The sequence below is a fragment of the Peromyscus leucopus genome, chromosome 19 (assembly GCF_004664715.2).
Source record: "Peromyscus leucopus breed LL Stock chromosome 19, UCI_PerLeu_2.1, whole genome shotgun sequence".
Classification (NCBI taxonomy): Eukaryota; Metazoa; Chordata; class Mammalia; order Rodentia; family Cricetidae; genus Peromyscus; species Peromyscus leucopus.
In genome coordinates this window covers 32,856,302-32,875,666 of record NC_051079.1, presented here as the reverse complement: position 1 = coordinate 32,875,666, position 19,365 = coordinate 32,856,302, and the positions used below count along the sequence as shown (strand labels likewise).

The 19,365-nt window shown below is 46.8% G+C and overlaps 1 protein-coding gene across 1 annotated transcript in view; it reads left to right on the top strand.

Annotated features, from left to right (window-relative positions):
• Mcc (MCC regulator of WNT signaling pathway) overlaps positions 1-19,365 on the top strand; it is a 96,402-nt gene that overhangs the window by 44,831 nt on the left and 32,206 nt on the right. Inside the window, exons 5-10 of the mRNA XM_028881750.2 lie at positions 80-226; positions 1,278-1,367; positions 2,504-2,652; positions 9,107-9,247; positions 12,777-12,880; positions 16,892-17,075. Coding sequence (XP_028737583.1) covers positions 80-226; positions 1,278-1,367; positions 2,504-2,652; positions 9,107-9,247; positions 12,777-12,880; positions 16,892-17,075 — 815 coding nt within the window. The remainder of the gene's footprint in view (positions 1-79; positions 227-1,277; positions 1,368-2,503; positions 2,653-9,106; positions 9,248-12,776; positions 12,881-16,891; positions 17,076-19,365) is intronic.

Genomic DNA, 19,365 nt, shown 5'->3' with positions numbered 1-19,365 from the left:
CTTTGCCATTGACCTCCTGGCTCTTTTGCTCTTCGACCTGGGAAATCACCAGCTCTGTCTAAAGGGATTATGGTTTCAGGTCCGAGAGCTCCAAACTCGACTGCAGAGTGTCCAAGCCACTGGACCTTCTAGCCCTGGTCGCCTTACTTCTGCCAATCGCCCGATTAACCCCAGCACTGGAGAGCTGAGCACCAGCAGCAGCAGCAATGACATCCCCATCGCCAAGGTGAGCTCCCGGGGGGATGCGTCTGGTGGGTCGGAACATTTCTCCTCTGAAGACCCCAGCTGTGGCTGAGCCCGCCATTGTGCAGACATACCAGTGCACAGACCCTAGAGGCTTCCCCTGGGACTGAGTGTCAACCCTCTCAAGCCAAGCTGCAGGGAGAGATAACCCACTAATAGGTTTAAGTCTCTCTCAGTTGCAACCTGTATAACAGCTCTCATTAATCAGCCTGCTGGAAAATGTCACAGCTGACAGGCCATTGTGGAGAGTTTTGTCAAGTGTGACCTCGCAGTGGATGGGTACTTGCTTTCAAGGAACTAAGGTTCAGCCCTGAGGGGACCCTGAGTGATAAAGCAATCATTATTCCCCTCAGAAGACTGACAGCTACGCCAGCAAAAGAAACACATCACAGAGCTAAGTGTGGAGTTGTGTGCCTACATGTAATTCCAGTGAGGAGGCAGAGGCAGGAGGATCACTTTGAAGTTCCAGGCCACCCAGGGGTACATAGTGAGACACTGTCACAATAAAGAAAAGAAATACATTGTTACCACTGTTCTCTGCCGCAGCACACAATGCTTTCATACAATCTTCTAAAAGGGGCCTGTCCCGTGGTATAAATGGCAGGTGTCTTCCTGCCTGGCAGCCCTGATAGTCTCCACAATAAAACCTTTCAGTTTAGTGAGTTAGGTGAAACCACTGTTTCTCAACCACGTCATTTTTGTCCCCTAAGGAACATTGTGAATGGTTACAGCTGGCGTGCTACTGGCATCTTGTGGCTCGAGTCCAGAGATGCTGCACAATAGTTCACAGTGGGCAGAACCGCTCTTCCCTCCCCAGGCTGTCCAGCCCCAAATGTGCTGAGCTTGAGAAGCCGCATTTCAAGTTTATGGTAGCGAGGCTGAAATCATTGAATTGTTTTGATGAATCACTTTAGTTGACCTGGCTAAAAATTGTGTAAGCATGGCCTCAATGAATGTGGGGGAGTGGTGTGGACTTTCTGATATTTATTTATTTAGTTGTTTGTTTATTTATTTATTCATTCATTTATTTTAAGATTGCTGAGAGGGTGAAGCTATCAAAGACAAGATCTGAATCATCGTCATCTGATCGGCCAGTCCTGGGATCCGAAATCAGTAGCATTGGGGTGAGTGTCGGCGAGGGGTAAGGAAAGAAAGAACCTAATACAGCCGCACAGACTATGGTTCCTAGAGGATAGAAAGGTCATTGTTCACTTCCAGTTTATCAGTTAATTATAAAATGAATCCTAACAGTTTCATTCCACAGAAGCCAAGTGAAACGTGTAAAGTTTCTAAATGGTGAATTGCAACTTCAGCTTTAAGGGAGATCTCTCCTCCCACCCCACCCCCCCAACCCCCACACACTTGAAATCTTCCAAAAAAGAAATAACATTTATATAGTTACTTGGTGATGTCAATGAATGTCTGGACATATCTGCTTTATATCACCTTGCTCCACAGAGACCCAGGGAATTGCAAAACTCCAAAAGAACTGTGTCTTTGCACACACATCTTGAAGGGAACACACTGTCCAGGGACAGGGAATGCTGTTTTTGAAGTGTGGCCCAGAGCTATCGGAGAATGGACAGGATCTGCCTGTTTAGTATGAGAGTCTTCATAGCTGGAGCCTGGAGCCTACAGGGAGTGAGACCCATGGCTGGAGAGGCGACAGGGGAACAGTTTCAGTTCTTTAAGGAGGATGTTTTATGATTAAGCATGAAGCTGGGAGAGCTAGCCTTTTGATCCTAGGGCAAGAGGAGAGAACCTAAAAAAAAAAAATCCCAAAACTCCCTTTAATTTCCTAGTTGGAAGTTTTACACTGAGCAAACATCACATGCATTCAGATTCTGTGTCAAAACCCAACTGTGAGGATAAAGGGAACAGCCTCTCTTTGGGGCCACAGTCACCAGAGACTATGACTCGAGAGTGCCAGGAGTCCAGGGTGAGGGAAGGAAGCCCAGACTGTATTTAATGTCCAGAATTTTCAGTACTCCAGAACTGATCTTGCCTGCTTGTTGATTCCCAGCATCACTTTCTTAGGAGGTGCAGCTGCGAGCTGATTGAGTTTCATGTAATTCTTTCACACTTGTTTTGAATGCTCGAGTTATACCAACCGAGACCCATGAGACTCAGAAGAGTAACCATCTCCTGGTGCCAAATTCTTAAAGCATTTTGTCTTTAAGCTGTTGTATGTGCAAATTGTGCCTGGGGACCGGTGCTCCTGACCTGGCGTCTCTGGTGGGACTTACGTTCCTTGGTACAGGTTTCCAGCAGCGTGGCAGAACACCTGGCCCACTCACTCCAGGACTGCTCCAATATCCAGGAAATTTTCCAAACGCTCTACTCACATGGATCTGCCATCTCTGAAAGCAAGATTAGAGAGTTTGAGGTGGAAACAGAGCGTTTGAACAGGTGAGAGCAATGTGGTGTGTTTCTCTGGGGGTGGGGGCGGGAGCTGCTCCCCACCCCTCCTTCTAAAATTTCATCCAAACTGGCTTTGCGAATTGTGACCTCCAGTGAGATGGCCAAGCTGGTCATCTGGGATTGAGATGGAGGAGAGCTTGTGGCAGTCATGATCAACTTCACAGGGCTGGGACACACATTCACACGAGGTGGGGGTGGGGTGGGGGGATGGGGTGGGGTGGGGGTCTCATCCTTAGAACGGTTGTGCAGATGCATTCTGTCTGACTCTGCTGTTACTATTCTAAATCCTTAATAGTTGGTGAACAAGGGGCCCCGCCTTCTCATTTCACTTTGGATCCTTCCAAGTATGTAGGGAGTCCTGGGTGCAATCCATAGAGAATGTCAAGTAGGTCATAGATGGCTGCCAACTGTATGGGGCTGTGCTGCAGAGAGTCACAGTGGGAAGTCCTGGAATGTTGAGTCAGTGTCTGGGGGTGCTTGTGTTTGCCAGAAGGAGCACAGACGATGTGCTGGAGCCCTTCTTGGCATTGGCCCCGCACATTGGTCGAATTCCCTGCTTCTTCTGAGGGTGGACTGATTTCCTTTATGCTCAAGCATAAATAGGATGTCCCGATCCTATCCTAACTGGACGAGTTTGCTGTATAACAGCTTTGTGCGTTCTTCCCGATTCTCCTGCAGTTGGAGTATGCGCTCCTGCCTCTTGGCAAAGACAGGCTTGAGTGTAATCTTAGTGATGAGGGAGCTGCTTCCAAAGCTAAGAAGTGCCGTAGCCAAACCCGCTAATCACCCTGACTCAGACTCGATTCCATGATAGCAGAATGGCCGGCTGAACAGTCTCCAGGAATGATGTGGCTGCCTTGACTTAGCAGTCTTCAGTGAGAGCGCAGGAAGAGCTTGGAAGGCTCATGAGCTAATCAAGAAGGAATGTGAACGCTAATTCCCATCTATCATTACTGAATTCCATTCCTCTTGTGTGTGGCAAAATGGAATAAATCAAACTAGCTTGTTACTCCCCGCTGATAGGAAGCTGTTTTAGTCGTGGAGAACAAAAGGAATGTGGTGATCTAGGTCATTTTAACGATTATTTTCTTAAATTAATGTACACGTGTCTATGTCTGTGTGAGTATGAGCATGTGAGTACCAGGTACCTATGGAGGCCAGAGGCATCAGATCTCTCTGGAGCTAGAGTTACAGGAGCTTGTAAGATGCCCAGCATAAGTGCTGGGAATCGAACTTGGATTCTCTGCAAGAACAGCATGTGCTTTCCCTTTATTTTATTTTATTTTATTTTATTTTTGGTTTTTCGAGACAGAGTTTCTCTGTGTAGTCTTGGTGCCTGTCCTGAATCTCACTCTGTAGACTAGGCTGGCCTCAAACTCACAGAGACCCACCTGGCTCTGCCTCCCAAGTGCTGGGATTAAAGGTGTGCGCTACCACCACCACCACCCAGCCAGTGTGTGCTTTTAACTGATGAAACATCCCTCTAGTCCAATCACTTTTAAATCTTGAAATTAAGTGGTTTCCTTATTAAATGCAAAGTCCTTTACAGTGCCAGTCCCGAGGATCACCTAGTAACAAGGAAGCAGCATTTTTCTCCATTAGCCTGGAACTGCTTAGCCCTGAAGCAGATATGCCCTTCGAGACTGAAGGAAGCCATGTGCCTTTAGGGGGCCCCATGCCCATATGCCTTAAGCCTTTAGCTGAAGATCACTTCTCTGGGATTTCAAAGGTCTGCTTTGTTGCTGAACTTGCATATTCTTCTCAGTAATATGCACCCAAGAGAGAACAGAGAAGGGGTGGGTACTATTTAGTACTTGAAGCTCAGGTTATGTGTTCAGCAGCACACAATGGATGCTCACAACAGATGTTGACAATGGATTCTCACAGAAAACCTCTTCATGTTCAACTTGTGAGTCTAAGGCTAGTCCCTTGCAAATGAAAAATAAATAAATAAAAGCTTTGAGGTTGAAAGTTAAGTGATGAAGTCCAGAGGAGTTATTTAACAAAGGCAGAATTTCAGACCCTGCCCTTTGCCCTAACCTGTAGATGTAACCAACCGTCTTATTAAATAAGAAACACAGAACCAATGTAAAAGAGAAAGTCAAGAGATCAGAGCTCAGAGCTAAAATCTCACCCTTCCTCCTGCGGTGGTCCCAGCTTCCCGAAAAAGAGCTATTTCCCTGTGTGTAAGTCGTTTCATAGTCATTCTGCCTTCTCATTGGTTGTAAACCCAAACACGTGACTGCCTTGTCACTGTCTGTATGCACAGCCCTCCAGGTCTTAAAGGCATATGTCTCCAATGCTGGCTGTTTCCCTGAACACACAGAGATCTATGGGATTAAAGGCGTGAACCACCACCTCCACACTCTTGTAGCTACAGTTTTCCTGCCTTGCCCACAGTCAGGACAATATTGTCACCGCCGTCCCCAGCCACTCAACCCACCAAGTAAACACAGAGACTTATTTGCTTACAAACTGTATGGCCGTGGCAGGCTTCTTGCTAACTGTTCTTTTATCTTAAATTAACCCATTTTTATAAATCTATACCTTGCCACATGGCTGGTGGCTTACCAGAGTCTTTACATGCTGCTTCTCCTGGCAGTGGCTGCAGTGTCTCTCTCCTCAGCCTTCCGCTTCCCAGAATTCTATGGCTCTAATAGCTCTGACCCCCGAGCAACTTTATTTATTAACATACAATCAAAACCACATTTCAGTACAATTAGAATACCACCACACTAACCCTGTTGTCCAATGATCATGGCTGTGTCCTGGAACCTGGGGCTTCTTAGAAACACTATGCCTTAATGACTATTTTTTGATCGTCTCAACATTAAAGTCCTAATACTCTCTTTTAAAAAATGCTAGCCTTTGGTTCAGATTTTCATGGGGTAGGGGAGCACACTTACTCAAAACTGTATTTACACATGTTGCACATCTGTGTTAATCGCCTACTGTGTACTATGCAACATGAAAAGCAAATCAAAGCAGAGAAGGCCCTTAATCTTATGAAGCTTATATTCTGTTAGGAAATACAGACAAAACACAGTAGAGGAAGCTCCAAGAAAAAATGTCTCCAAGACCCTGAAAGAGTCAAGAGTTCTTTACTTGTTAGTGTTGTCACTTTGGGTGCTGGAGGTTAAAGCCGGGACACTGTACAAGCTTTCCAACCATTCTACCACTGAGCTATGTCCCTTACCTGAGGTTGTTCCTTGACAAGTGGCCTGATAAGGTGTCTCTAAAGAGGGAAGGTTTGTCTTGAGGTTTTAAGGAAAAAGGAGCCACGATGACAAGGCTGGAAGTCTTAACCTCCAGGCTGGACAAAGGTGATGTAAAGGAGGAACTATACAAGCAAGGGGGTGGGGCACCAGACAATGGCTAGCATGGAGAGGCAAGGGAGAGGCAGGCACCAGGCAGCGGCTGGCATGGATGCAGATTCGGATTCCATAGCAGATTTTACTCTTTAGCCTAAATATAGTCGGAAGGCATTTTTCAACGGGAAGAACAAAACCTGTTCTGCCTTCTGGAGCTTAGAGGTAAAGGATAGCAAGAGTGGGAGCAGAGAGATGTCTGTGATGGGCCAGGAGGCACAGAACATAATGGGTTCAGGATATGAGAAGCCTCATTAGGTCTGACTGTAAGGAAGGGTCTCAGGGATGCTCCCATGCTAGCCTGTGGTGTTAGGTGAATGGTGGTAGTGACTGCTAATATGGGGAAGGTGAAGGAGAGCAGGTTGAAGAAAATTAAGCACCCCTTTCAGTGTTAAATTGGAGGCAGTGTGTGACCCACCCCACCCCCCAAAATGGAAATGCCAGGAGGCAGCTGATGTGTGGGACGGACACTCAGAGGGAGGTGTGGGCTAGAAACGATGGGACGCCATGGAAACCGAAATGCTTCTTGGAGTCACAGATTGGATAGAACCACCCCTAAGGAGAGTGTTGGCAGAAGATGGGACCCCAAGCCTGAGCCCCGAGGAAACATCAACCCTCACAGCCTTTACATTCAGAAGAAGGCCAGCCAGAGTGTTCTGACCTGAGCAAGGAAGGTGTTTCAGGCAGGGTTGGTTCACACTCAGCCACATGGAAGTCGGTCGTGGGGTAAATGGCTTCTAATTAGCAGGGACCACTCCACTGGAATCATAAGTGAGAAAGTGGCAACCACTGGAAGAAGCCAAAATGAACAAGAGCAGAAAAGTGTTTGTTTGAAATACCTTACTCACTATGGCCCATAGGAGTCTTCATGACTCTCCCAGCAGATATGTCCCCTCTAGGAATCTCTATGCTGTCCTAAAATTTATGCTCAAGGCCAGTGGCTTTCACACTCCCATCACCCTCAGGAGTCTCTTGCAGTTTCTGGGTAAACCCCAAGTCTCTCGAAGACTTGCTGCATGAAGACAGTGAAAGAGTGGGTTCTGTGGAAAATGAATGACCACAACCAGATGTCTTAGGACAGAAAATGGAGAAGCTAAAGGGTTTAACATTTGTTTTCTGGCTTTCCCTCAAACTCATTACTTAGAATTTACAGTTCTGAATCTAATATAAACCTCAAAGTTCTTACTGATGATTGTACTAGTCACTGGTATTGCTAGACATCCGACCTAGAAGGCCCTTTGGACATGGTCATGGGTCTCTGTAGACAGATTTTTCTTCCCTTCCAGCCAGTTCCCAAATAACCACACAGTGACTTAATATTAATTATAAATGCTCAATTGATAGCTTAGGCTTGTTTTTAGCTAGCTCTTATAACTTAACCCATTTCTATTCATCTATATGTTGCCCCAAGGCTCATTTGTTTACCTTATCTACATAGTTCCCATCCTGCTTGCTCTGTGTCTCATGGCGTCTCCTCAGACTCTGTCCTTCTTCTCCTCAACATCCTCTCTGCCCTAAAAATCCTGCCTAGCACATTGGCCAATCAGCTTTTTATTAACAATGAGAGCAACACATCTTCATAGTGTACAGGATTATTCCACAGCAGGTCCCTGGTCCATTACCCACTTAAGGACAACCTGGTGGCATTTTCCTGATTGCTCACCAGTTTACCTTTGCTAATGCTCTGTAGGGTGTGGTTAAGAGCAGGGAATCTGGGCTGACCAACCTGGTTAAGTTCCAGGTCAAGGAACTTGACCTTTCAGTACCTGTATCTCCTCATCTGGATGACAGGGGTCATCACACCTGATTGGGCAGGCTCAGCAAACAGCAGCCCTTATGACCAAGGTGTGGTTTATTGCCCCAGGCAATATGGCTTGTTGCAGCATAGTTGGAGTTACTCTGAAGAGCTATGGGGTGCCAGAGCTGTTGCTTTCTTTAGTGTTAGAACCACGGCCTCACACAGTACAGACACATGGCATAGGCAAAGCATAGCTGGATAGCAGTTTCATTTTGTTATTGTTGTTGTTTGTTTTTTGAGTCAGAGTCTCCCTACATAGCCATGGCTATCCTAGAACTCACTGTGTAGAGCAGTTGGCCTTGAACCTAAGGAGATCCACCTAACTCTTGAGTGCTGAGATTAAAGATGTGCACCACCACACTCAGGCCCAAGTTTTTGTTTTTTATTCACACTGAATTTAATGATTGTTTTGTGTAAGTTATACTTGCTAAAATGCCCAACAATGCCATATCATCAGTGTGTGTGTGTGTGTGTGTGTGTGTGTGTGTTGTACATACAAGTTCATGCACATCTGTGTATGTGTAGAGGAAAAGATAAGCACCAAGCATCTTTCTCAATCACTCTTTCACCTTCTTTTCATGGGGCAGCATCTCTTACCTGAATCTGGAGCTCGCCAATTTGGTTAGGCTGCCTGGTGAGCAAACTCCATAGATCTCCCTCTCCTCACCTCCCCAGGGCTGGGGTTACAGACAACACCACTTTGCCTGGCTTTTAAGTGGGTGCTGGGGAGTGAACTCAGCTCCTCTCGCTTTCACCACAAGCATTTCACTTGACTGAGCAGTGTCTTCAGCCTCCCATATCACCTGTGCGTTATACAGGCATAGGCATCTCTGTGTGTGTGTTTGTTGGTGTTATATGTATGTACTCCTGTGTGTACTCACCTGTGCACGTGTGTAGAAGCCAGAGGCAGACATTAGGCATCTTTCTCTATGGCTTGTCACTGTCCTAGTTTGTGAGATGCGGCCTCTCAGCAAACCCTGAGCTCACCAGTTGGCTGGGCTGGCTGGCCAGCGGGTCTTCCAGGAAGCTGCTTGACTCTGTTCCCCCAGACCCCCATACCCGCATCACCAGACGTACAGACGCACGCCGCCACGCCTATGCGGGGGGGTCTACATCCAGGTCCTCCTGCTTGCATGGCAGGCACTTTATCTGCTGATCCTCCCCCTGCCCTGTTACCTTACCATGACTATCCGGCCTACAGCGAGCCAAGTAAAACGTCAGATCACAGTCCCGGCGTGCATGCGTGCCAGTGACATCTGTGTCTCTTTCTCTGTAGCCGGATCGAGCACCTCAAATCCCAAAACGATCTCCTCACCATCACCCTGGAGGAGTGTAAAAGCAATGCCGAGAGGATGAGCATGCTGGTGGGAAAATACGAATCCAACGCCACCGCGCTGAGGCTGGCCCTGCAGTACAGGTGGGAGAGCCAGAGACGGGAGGACGTCCTGGGTGTGCCTTTATTTATTTATTTGTTAACTTATTTATTCATTTGCTGTGTGCATGCACGCATGGGTGCATACACGCCACAACGCGTGTGTGGAAGTCAGAAGAGAACATGAGAATCTCTTCTCTCATTGCACTGTATGGGTTCCAGGTTTCGAACCATGGTTGTCAGGCTTGGCAAAAAATAAATAAATGTATTTGTTTATTTTTTTTTTCCTGAGTCAGGGTTTCTCTGTGTAGCTCTGGCTGTCCTGGAACTTGTTTTGTAGACCAGGCTGGCCCCAAATTCACAGAGATCCAACTGCTCTGCCTCTTGAGTGCTGGGATTAAAGGTATGCACCACCATACCTGGTCTATTTTATTTTTTTAAATTATCCTTTTAAATTTAAAAACATTTTCATACAATGTATTTTGATCATGTTTCCCCCTCCCTCAACTCCTCTCAGATCCTCCCTACCTCCCTAATCACCCAAGTTTTTGCTCTCTCTCTCCCCCCAAAAACAGCAAAACCCCCAAAGTGAAAACCAAATAAGCAAAAGACCAATAAGACAATGCCTAAACAAAATGAAACAAACAAACAAAAAATCCCCTACACACACACACACACACACACACACACACACACACACACACACAGGCCATGGAGTCTATTTTGTGTCAGCCATGGGCATGGGGCCTGCTGCCCTGGAGTGTGGTTGATAGACCCGGTAAGATTCCACAGGAGAAAACTGACTGTCCCTTTGCTAGTGGGTATCAGTTGCCCATAGCTTCTTGGTTATGGTTAGGGGTATGGAGCCCATGTCCACTTCGGTTTTCAGTGCTTGGAGCCTGTCTGGCTTTAACCTGTACAGGTCTTGCACATGCCTGCCATGGTTTTTAAATATGGCTTAATGGTCTGGATTTATTGTGGATGGCTGAATCACCTGCAGATTCGATGCCTTTAACCTTGCTCATTTTTCTAAAAGACTGTTGAGGACATCAGGCATTAAAAAAAAATCAACAGTAAATAGCCCAACACAGGTAAGATCTTCAGTCTTTGGAATATTTTCCTTGGGATAAAGTTCCTGAAGCAGGAATTATAGGTCCCAGAAGACATGAGTATTCTCATAGCTCTTCAGACATGTCACCCATTGATTTCCATGAAGAATAAGCCAGTTTAGTAAAGTCATGGTCACACACAACTTTCCTCCCAGCACTTGGAGGCAGAGGCAAGCCTGTTCAACACAGCAGGTTCTAGGACCGCCAGAGCCACATAGTGAGACCCTGTCTCTAAATAAATAAAAAAGAAAAGAAAGGAAGGAAGAAAAAAAGGCCATTTGAAAAGACTGCAGTTAACTCATCTATACGTAATAGCACTTTTTGTTTTGATATTGTTTGTTTGCTTGTTTTTTAATTTTTTGAAAATTATATCTTTTATGTGTTTGGGTGATGGGTTTTGCACCATGGCACACATGTACAGGTCAGAAGACCGTTTGCTAAAGTCACTTCCACTCCTTGGGTCCCCAGGTCAAAGATTGTCAGGCTTGGTGGGAAGCACCTTTCCTCACCAAGCACTTTCCTTGGCTCGATTGATCATGTTTAACTCCATCCCTTCTTAAAGCTGTGATGCTGTTGCTGTCCTCTGAGGTTTGTTAGTATTGCCTCATGAGCCAGTTGCCAAAGTCAGAGTAGATGATGGTATCTTAACTCTCAGCATCTTTTACCAATGTTATCTGTATAGAACAATGTCAGTATAGTCTTAAGAAACTGTGGTCAAAGTTTCACAAACAAAATCAGCCACCATAATGAGACCAAAGCAGGATGGTGGTCATATTGGATTTAAGTTCCCAAGCAAACCAGGAGTTCCTCTTCAACAACCTTTAATATGGACCACCCTCTACCTTTGGTCTTAGAGGGTTGCACGTGAGCACATCCTGCAGGATGAACCTGCCTGGCACCTTCTGCTTGCCTGCCTTTGCAGGGAGCTGCCAGCACTGTCAGCTGGTGGTCTGACCCTCTTCTTCAAGTCTTGGGGAAGGGTGGTGAACATGCAAACAATCAAAACCAGATGGCGCCCCAGCTGAATGGAGATTACAGCACCATTTCCCTTGTTCAACCTGGAGAAACTCATCAGGCATTTGCTCACAAAGGAAACCTTCCTGCGACCAGCCTCTCGTCCTGACCACATGGGTGTCAGGCGTGTGTGTTCAGTCTCCTGTCTGGACATGGATCTGTGTGTATCTCAGGCCACTGGAAAGGGACCCCAGTGTGTGTGTGTGTGTGTGTGTGTGTGTGTGTGTGTGTGTGTGTGTGTGTAACAGTATCTCATTATATAGTCGGAGCTGGCTTCAGACTCACAATCCTCCTGCTTTGGGAGATAGAACTGTGCCCTGTCATGCCGAGCCAAGAGGCAGTACTTGGACCTATCTTGTTTACTCAGCAGATGATGAGCATGGAAAAGAATGACTTTTTCCTTCTTTCAAACATCCAAGCCCAGACTCTATGCACAACCTAACAGCGCTTCATGAGGCTTTTGTAGGCAGTCTGTATTTGCACTTTCTATGGTGATGGAACCATTCTGTATGCTCAGTACCGTGGTAACTAGCAACCATGTGATGACTGCACCTGTGAAATATGGCCACTGCAAAGGCCGCCAGGAAGTCTCCCCTTGATTTAACTGGAAATAGCCACATATAGCCATTGTCTTCTGTACAGTACATATATAGGTCAAAATGATTAGCTCCTGAAGGGGAGTTTTAGTCACTATCGAGGGCTGCATGACAGGTGTGAGGACCAGGCATCTGTGAGTGACGTGGCTACCTGTGCCAAGCCTTTGGTCTCTTAGGCACTTCTGAAGGTCACGTGTCAAGTAGGGCTATGATTTCTGAAAGTTCGGCTGGGGCGCTATAGGCCAGCCTCCTTTCAAGTAGACAGTCTGTCTAGAGGACTCAGTTCTCCCTGGCTATTAGCCAGAAGTCTTAGTTCCTCTCCTCATGGATCTCTCCTTCGGGAGGCCCCTGCTGTCCTTCAGAGAAGATGATCTGAGGGAGAAAGGGAGTGGGAGAATGATCTAGATGGAAGTCATTCAGAGCCTAATGCTGGGTGTGGCTTACCATCTTTTCTAGAAGTTTCAGACACCAACCCTGCTAGAGTCAAGGCACAAAAGAAGAGTATACATACTGGGATGCAGGCTCAGGAGAGGCTACTGTTGGAGGCTGAGTACTATAGGGGTGTCACGTGTCTCTTTTGACTGGTCATCAAAGGGACATCCAGTTTGCCCCTCCCTCTTTTATTGCTTCTAATGTATTTTTCTAGAACTTAGGGTTGTTTTGTTGTTGGTTTTGTTTTTGTTTTTGTTTTTTTTTTTTTTTTTAAGCATAACAGCAAGCCACTAGTTGGTCCAGGAAGCACTTCTATGTGGAATACTGCTCACTTTGTGGGTGGGGAGGTCAAGGCAGGCACTGGTGATGAAGATGGCCACCGTTCCGTGCCAGAGCTGACGCCATGCTGTACTTCTCTTGCAGTGAGCAGTGCATAGAAGCCTATGAACTCCTACTGGCACTGGCCGAGAGCGAGCAGAGCCTCATCCTGGGGCAATTCCGGGCAGCTGGCGTGGGCTCCTCCCCTGGTAAGTGTCCCCCCGGGTTCCCTCTGTGCTACTTCTCATCTTGTCCCCACTGCGGTTGGCAATGAGTCATCTCCCAGAAACATGAAATCTGCTTGTCAAGTGTGTTTTCATTTTCACTCCTGACTGAGTGGGTAAATTGTTTACATTGAATGAAGCAAGAACTGGAGTGGAAACAGCATCCCAGACAAGTTAAAACAAACAAGCACTCTGAGGAAATGGATTCTCCCGGGCTGACAGCAGGAGCCGAGGGAGCAGGGCTCACATGGCTGTTAAAGGGACCAACACATACAGTAAGCAGAAAGAGCGTGTAGGCTTCTTCACCGTGTCACTAAAACTCAGCCAGTGACAGTGCAGGGCCTGTATTGGTGTGAGGGGACCAAACAGGACAGTGCTGGAGAGGAAGGGAGTTTGCCATACCCTTACTGTGCCCTGGACACACACTCACCTCTGCTTTGTAGAAACAGTCTTTCGGAAGAAACAACAAGCCCATAATACTCAAATGATCTGGAGCTTTCCAAACCTCCCAAGGTGGGCCGTATGGGTAGGCCAGGTGTCCCCATGCACAGCCACTAAGCTGTCTGTCTGGAAGTTGCTTTGAGCTGTAAGCTAGGGGAAGGGATGGAGGTAATAAATGAATAGCTTGTTAATGACTGTGTACTTCCAATTGGCCTTGTCCCTGCAGGACCCACTGCCACAGAGGCTACTCCCCAGACACCTTCTGAGTGAACCCCCATCCCTTCCACCTCTCTGTTGTCACCTTTGCAAGGACAGTTGGGGTTTTTCTCCCCTTAATTTTCATGCCCCCGGGGATCAGCATCAACCCTGAAGGTGGGAAGAAGCTGAGCATTACTTTTCTTTCTTCTACCCAGGCTCTCTATCAAGGGAGCATTTATCCTTGGGATAGGTGGCCACCCTTCATTCCTCCACCCCACCCTCTGGTCCCATCCCCACCGCCTGGCCCAGCCCAGAAGCAGAAGCTCTGCCAACATTTCCATTAGAAACCTCATTTTTCAGGGTCTTTTAACTGAACCATAAAACTTTACTCCTCATATGAAACAGATCCTAAAATGATCTTGGCCTGCTGTCAAGTTTTTTTTTTTTTTTTTAATATGTATTAAGCAAACCATCAATTAGAGGAGGGAAAAAAAAAATCAATCATGTTCTAGTTTGTATCACAAGATGTCTTAACCTGTTCCATGAGCAAAAAGCATCTTTATTAGGCTGGTGCCTACACAGGGCAATTACTTGGTAGGAGTTGAAATGGCTTAAACAAATCAGTATTAAAACCATTTGCAATAGTAATGAAGTGTTCACGTTTCCCTCATCCCAGATAACTCCTGTAGGCATTTGTACGATGATACCATGCCTACTTTAGAACAGCGTACAGAGAGCAATCAACTGGTGGGGTATACGTAAAATTCCTACTGGAAAGAAGGAACATGGGGAACATGGCTGAAAATCAGCTTGGGGGATGTATTTTCAGTATGGGAACCACACGTTACTGAAGAGTATTCTCCACGGTGCTAAGCAGTGCCCAATTTTAATTCCTGCTGACAGTGGTGGTTGATCTGTCACTCTGCCCATCATGCTGTCTAAGCAAGAGCTGGTTTGTGACACTGACTCGCAGTGTCAATCACTGTGGTTGTCTTTGTTACTGACTTCACAGGCACTCATGATGTGTACTTGAGAAGGTTTAGCCTAGTGGTTTTCAAACTGTACCCTGGGAAACTGAAGGAGTGTCTTTGGGCCTCAGCAATGGAGCACGAAGGGTGAAGAAGCTGTGTCTAGCCCAATGCCTGCCACTTTACCCAACCACATTTATGTTTTTAATGTTCACTATTTAAGGTTTCGTGAGAAAAACACAGATCTGTGTTGTATGCATGGCAAGCCAGTGGTTGGTTTGGCTAACACAGTTGTATTGTTTTGAAACCTTCATTCTTTAGAGTAGTGTCTTAGTCACTATTCTGTTACTGTGAAGAGACACCATGACCAAGGCAAGTCTTATGAAAGATAATATTTAATTTGGGGCTGGCTTACAGTTTCAGAGAGTTAGTCCATCATCATCATGGTGGGGAGCATGGTGGCACACATGGCACTGGAACAGTAGCTGAGAACTACATCCTGATCCAAAAGAGACAGGGGTGCAGGGGGACAGAGGGAGAGGGAGAGGGAGAGGGAGGGGGGAGGGGGAGAGAGAGAGAGAGAGAGAGACAGACAGACAGACAGACAGACAGACAGAGAGAGACAGACTGGGCCTCTGGCTTGGACCTTGAAAACCTCATAGCCCACTCCCAGTAACACTCCTCCTTCAACAAGGCCACGCCCCCTAATCTTTTCCATCCTTTCAAATAATGCCACTCCCTGGTGACCCAGCATTTAAATGCATGCACCTATGGGTGCCATTCCTATTCAAACCACTCAAGTGGTTTCAGTTCTCAGCAAAGTTGAGAGGAAATACATAGACTTCCCATGCACATGCACAGCCTTCTCCATGAGAAATAACAGGTGTACCAGACATCATTGTCATCCAACGTTCTGGTCTCTATCAGAGTTTCCTTCCTGGGTGAGGCAAATGGACGGTGACATGGACCCACCACTGCAGCATTATACGTTGTAGTTTGGTGCTTGGTAGTTGCCATCTCATGAAGACCCTTTCAACTTTGTCTTCCCACTCCTCTTTCTCACTCTACTCTCCCAGTCCTTGAGAACTACCATTTTTGCCTCTTTTTCTTGTCTGTCTTTTTTCTTTTAAGTTCTAAGAGTCAAACCCAATGCCTTTTACAGCCTAGGCAAGTGATCTGCCTTTGGACTTTTTTTTTGTTTATGTATAGCATATGCACATGTTCCTCTGAGTGGATATATGCCCTTATGTGGGTAGGTTGGCTTGCACTTGTGTGTGTGTGTGTGTGTGTGTGTGTGTGTGTATGTGAAAACCAGAGGTCGAGGTCAGAGTTGAGTGACATCTTCTATCATGTTCTCCCAATTAATTAATTAATTAATTAATTTTTGAGACTGGATCTTAGTATGTAGCCCTGGCTGGCATGGAACTCGCTATGTAGACCAGGTTGGCCTTGAACTCACACAGAGATCTACCTGCCTCTGTCTCTGCCTCCCTAGTTGTGGAATTAAAGGCATATGTCACCACTTTATATTTTTTGGTGGGGGGGGGCAGGTTGTTTCACTGAACTCCGAGCTCCTCAGTTTGGTTAGGCTGTCTGTCCCTCACCCACCAGGGATCTATCTGCCTGTCCCCTCCCCACTCCTCTCTAGTGCTGGAATTACAGATGTGTGCCACAGCAACCAGCTTTTACATGGTTATTGATTATTTCAAGTCATGTCCTCGCGCTTGAGTGGCAGGTACTTTACCGATGAAGTCATCCTCTAAACCTCTCTGAGCTTTTTAATGTCTCCATAGTTCTATCTTTCCCATCCCAGCTTTCAAAGTCACACCAGGAATGTGAGTATCTTGAGCAGGGGCTAACTTCATTATCTTGGCTTCCTACACTCCTGTGCCCTGTCACCCAGCTTCTGGAGCCTCCTGAGTTGGCCACCTTGACCAGGCTGGGAGGAATAGTATAGAGAATGTTCCAGTTCCAGTTTGAATGACTTGTTGTATCTCTGTTGCCACCCATGTAACTCTGACAGTGCTGTTGATGTGTGACAATGTGGCATTTTGCCAACTTCTCCCTGCCCTCATTCATAAAAATCCCACCACACCAGAGACATGTGCCTGAGTGGGAAGAGATGCCAGCAACCTAGAAATGTGGAAAGTTAACATGTTAGGACTCGACGCCGATGGTGGAGATCATACTGTCCATGAGGATTATGGTACCCACACAGAAGAACGCCTTCCCACCCCTTCTCAGTTACCCCACTAGCCCAGAGCACAGGCCTCCTCAGTCCTCCTACTCATCACATCCTCAGTAACCGAGAATCAATTACAGAAGCAGAGCCTGGGCTTTCCTGACTCCTACCTGCGCCCATTAACCCATCGGCTTCTCTGTGATGTAGGAGACCAGCCAGGGGATGAGAATGTCACTCAGATGCTCAAGCGGGCTCACGACTGCCGGAAGGCCGCCGAGAATGCCGCTAAAGCCCTGCTTATGAAGCTGGACGGCAGCTGCGGGGGAGCCTTTGCTGTGGCTGGCTGTGGTGTACAGCCCTGGGAGAGCCTGTCCTCCAACAGCCACACCAGGTACGACACGGTGCTCTGCCCTGGGACTCCTCTGCCCATGGTGGCCTTCTCACTGGCCCACTCTAGGGGACTGTACAGCTTGGATATGGCTTCGTGCTCACACCCTGTTCTATCCACGGAGACAGAGCTCTGAAGAGGGGCTGCAGTGTGACCTTGGTATGCCTATGTGGAAAGGACAGTCCAGGAGAGACAGGGCTGTAGAATGTGTAAATGTAGAATGTGCATGGGCATGTTGTGAACAATAGAGATAGAAATGAGCCTATTCTCTGTCTGGTGTTCTTTTCCCTGTACTGTTTCTTTATTATTCTCCATTTCCTGGAATGGCTAATATAGCACGAATTCTAATTGGTCTTAATAATAAAAACCCAGAGTCAGATATCAGGGTGATTGATGAGAGATGAGAGAAGCAGAGCAGCCAGTCACTAGAGAGACTTCTTACCTCTAGGAATCCTCAGACAGAAAGGGCTGCTCCTGTCCCCACCTTATCACTTCCTCTCTCTGCCCAGCCATATCACTTCCTGTTACTTCCTCCCAAGTGCTGGGATTGAAGGCCTGTGCCTCCCAAGTACTGGAATCAAAGGCATGAGATTCAAGATGTGTGTCACCACTGCCTGGCCTCTCGTGGCTAGCTCCTCACTCTGATCTCCAGGCAAGCTTTATTTGTTAGAGCACAAACAAGCCAATGCTCACTGCTACAGACCCAGCCTCCCTTGCGCTAGTTTCAGAATCCACTCTCTGTCTCGTGGCCCTGTCCTTCAAAAGCTCCGCTATGGCAAGAGGCTGTGCTCTCATCTCTTTTATCAAGTGATGATGGATGCATTTATAGCACCTCCTAGGCAGGCACTTGATCGTGAACCTGAGGTCGAGTTTACCATCTATGAATAAGTGGGCTCTTAGGAGCAATGAAGAAGAGAGCAGCGGAGACTCTAAGCACTGTCACTGGTGCAGGTGGCTCTTTCTGGATGGGGCCAGGGCACCGGAATGAAGCCCCTGGTAGCTTTTATTTTGATCATTTCTTGTCACCAAAGCTCTACCGGCTGTAATGCACCTCCTCCCCTTACATGCCAGTTTTTAGACCAGAATGCAGTTGATAGGTTCTTACTGGACTTCCAGCTAGGGAAAGCCAAGGGTGACTCACGCCATTTTCACAGATGAGAACACCTTGGCTTTGAGATGTGTAAGTGACTTGTGTAAGAGCAAATGCCTGCTGAGCAGGAAATCTAGCACTTCGGCAACACTCATGGTGCTCCTCCTACTCCCCACATTAGAGTAGGGTACCACTCTACTGTCACTGTACGATACAAGTCTGCGTGCATGCAAGCGACGAGAGGTACATCAGGATCAATGGGCTGTCCAAGGCCAAAGCAAAAGTACTGATGTTTTCCTGATGCCTAAACGCAATTGGATACTCCCCTCTCCCACTGGAGGGAACAACCACTCACCTCAATGTATCCATACCCATAGACTGGACCCCATGTCCCAGGAGGAAGTACAGTCACAGCATACTTGGCCACTTGCCTACAAACACAGGGGCTTATTTCTTCCAAGCTTAAGCAGCAATTGTCTTATTTGGCAGCACATAGATTATAATTTTCCCCTTAAAACCATATTCTTCTGTTTAAAAACAGAAGCCTGTGTCCTTTTCCATGCTGTTTGCAGGTATTTATAATCTATAGTTTCTATGTTTAAGTAGATATTCAGTGTTCAGCTTATCAGTGAGTCTTCTGTTGAATTAATGAATGTTAGGAGTTGGGTGAAAGGGAAATATCTTGCTTAATTGTCTGCACACCTCTCCCCTTCCTTCACATAATTCTGCTGTTTCCATCTGAGTCAGAGACAACTCTGGAGTAGGTCAGAAGTGAGGACAGTTCCCTAGCCTTCTATTAGTGGAGAACTGACCTTGAATGTTTGTTGCAGGAGATATCTGAAGTAAAGGTAAGCTTGATTGCTAGAACATTTTCTTGAGAAATTTAATGGTTCATCTTGTATTTCTATAGGTTGAGAGACATTCAGACACAGACTCTGCTTTCGAAAATGAGCTCACTAAAGACTGGCCCTCTAGGGCTCAGTGGGTCAGGCACTTGCTGCGCAAGGGTGAGGACCCAGGGTTCAAGTCCCAGCACCCACATAGACGCTGAGCAAGCATGATGCCTGCCTAGAATCCTAGTGCTCAGGAGAAGACACCCACATACATACACACACACATGCATACCCACACATGCATGCGGCGGGGGAAACGGGGGTTCTTTAACAAATTTTCGTCTCAAATGGATCTTCCCTCAACACAGGT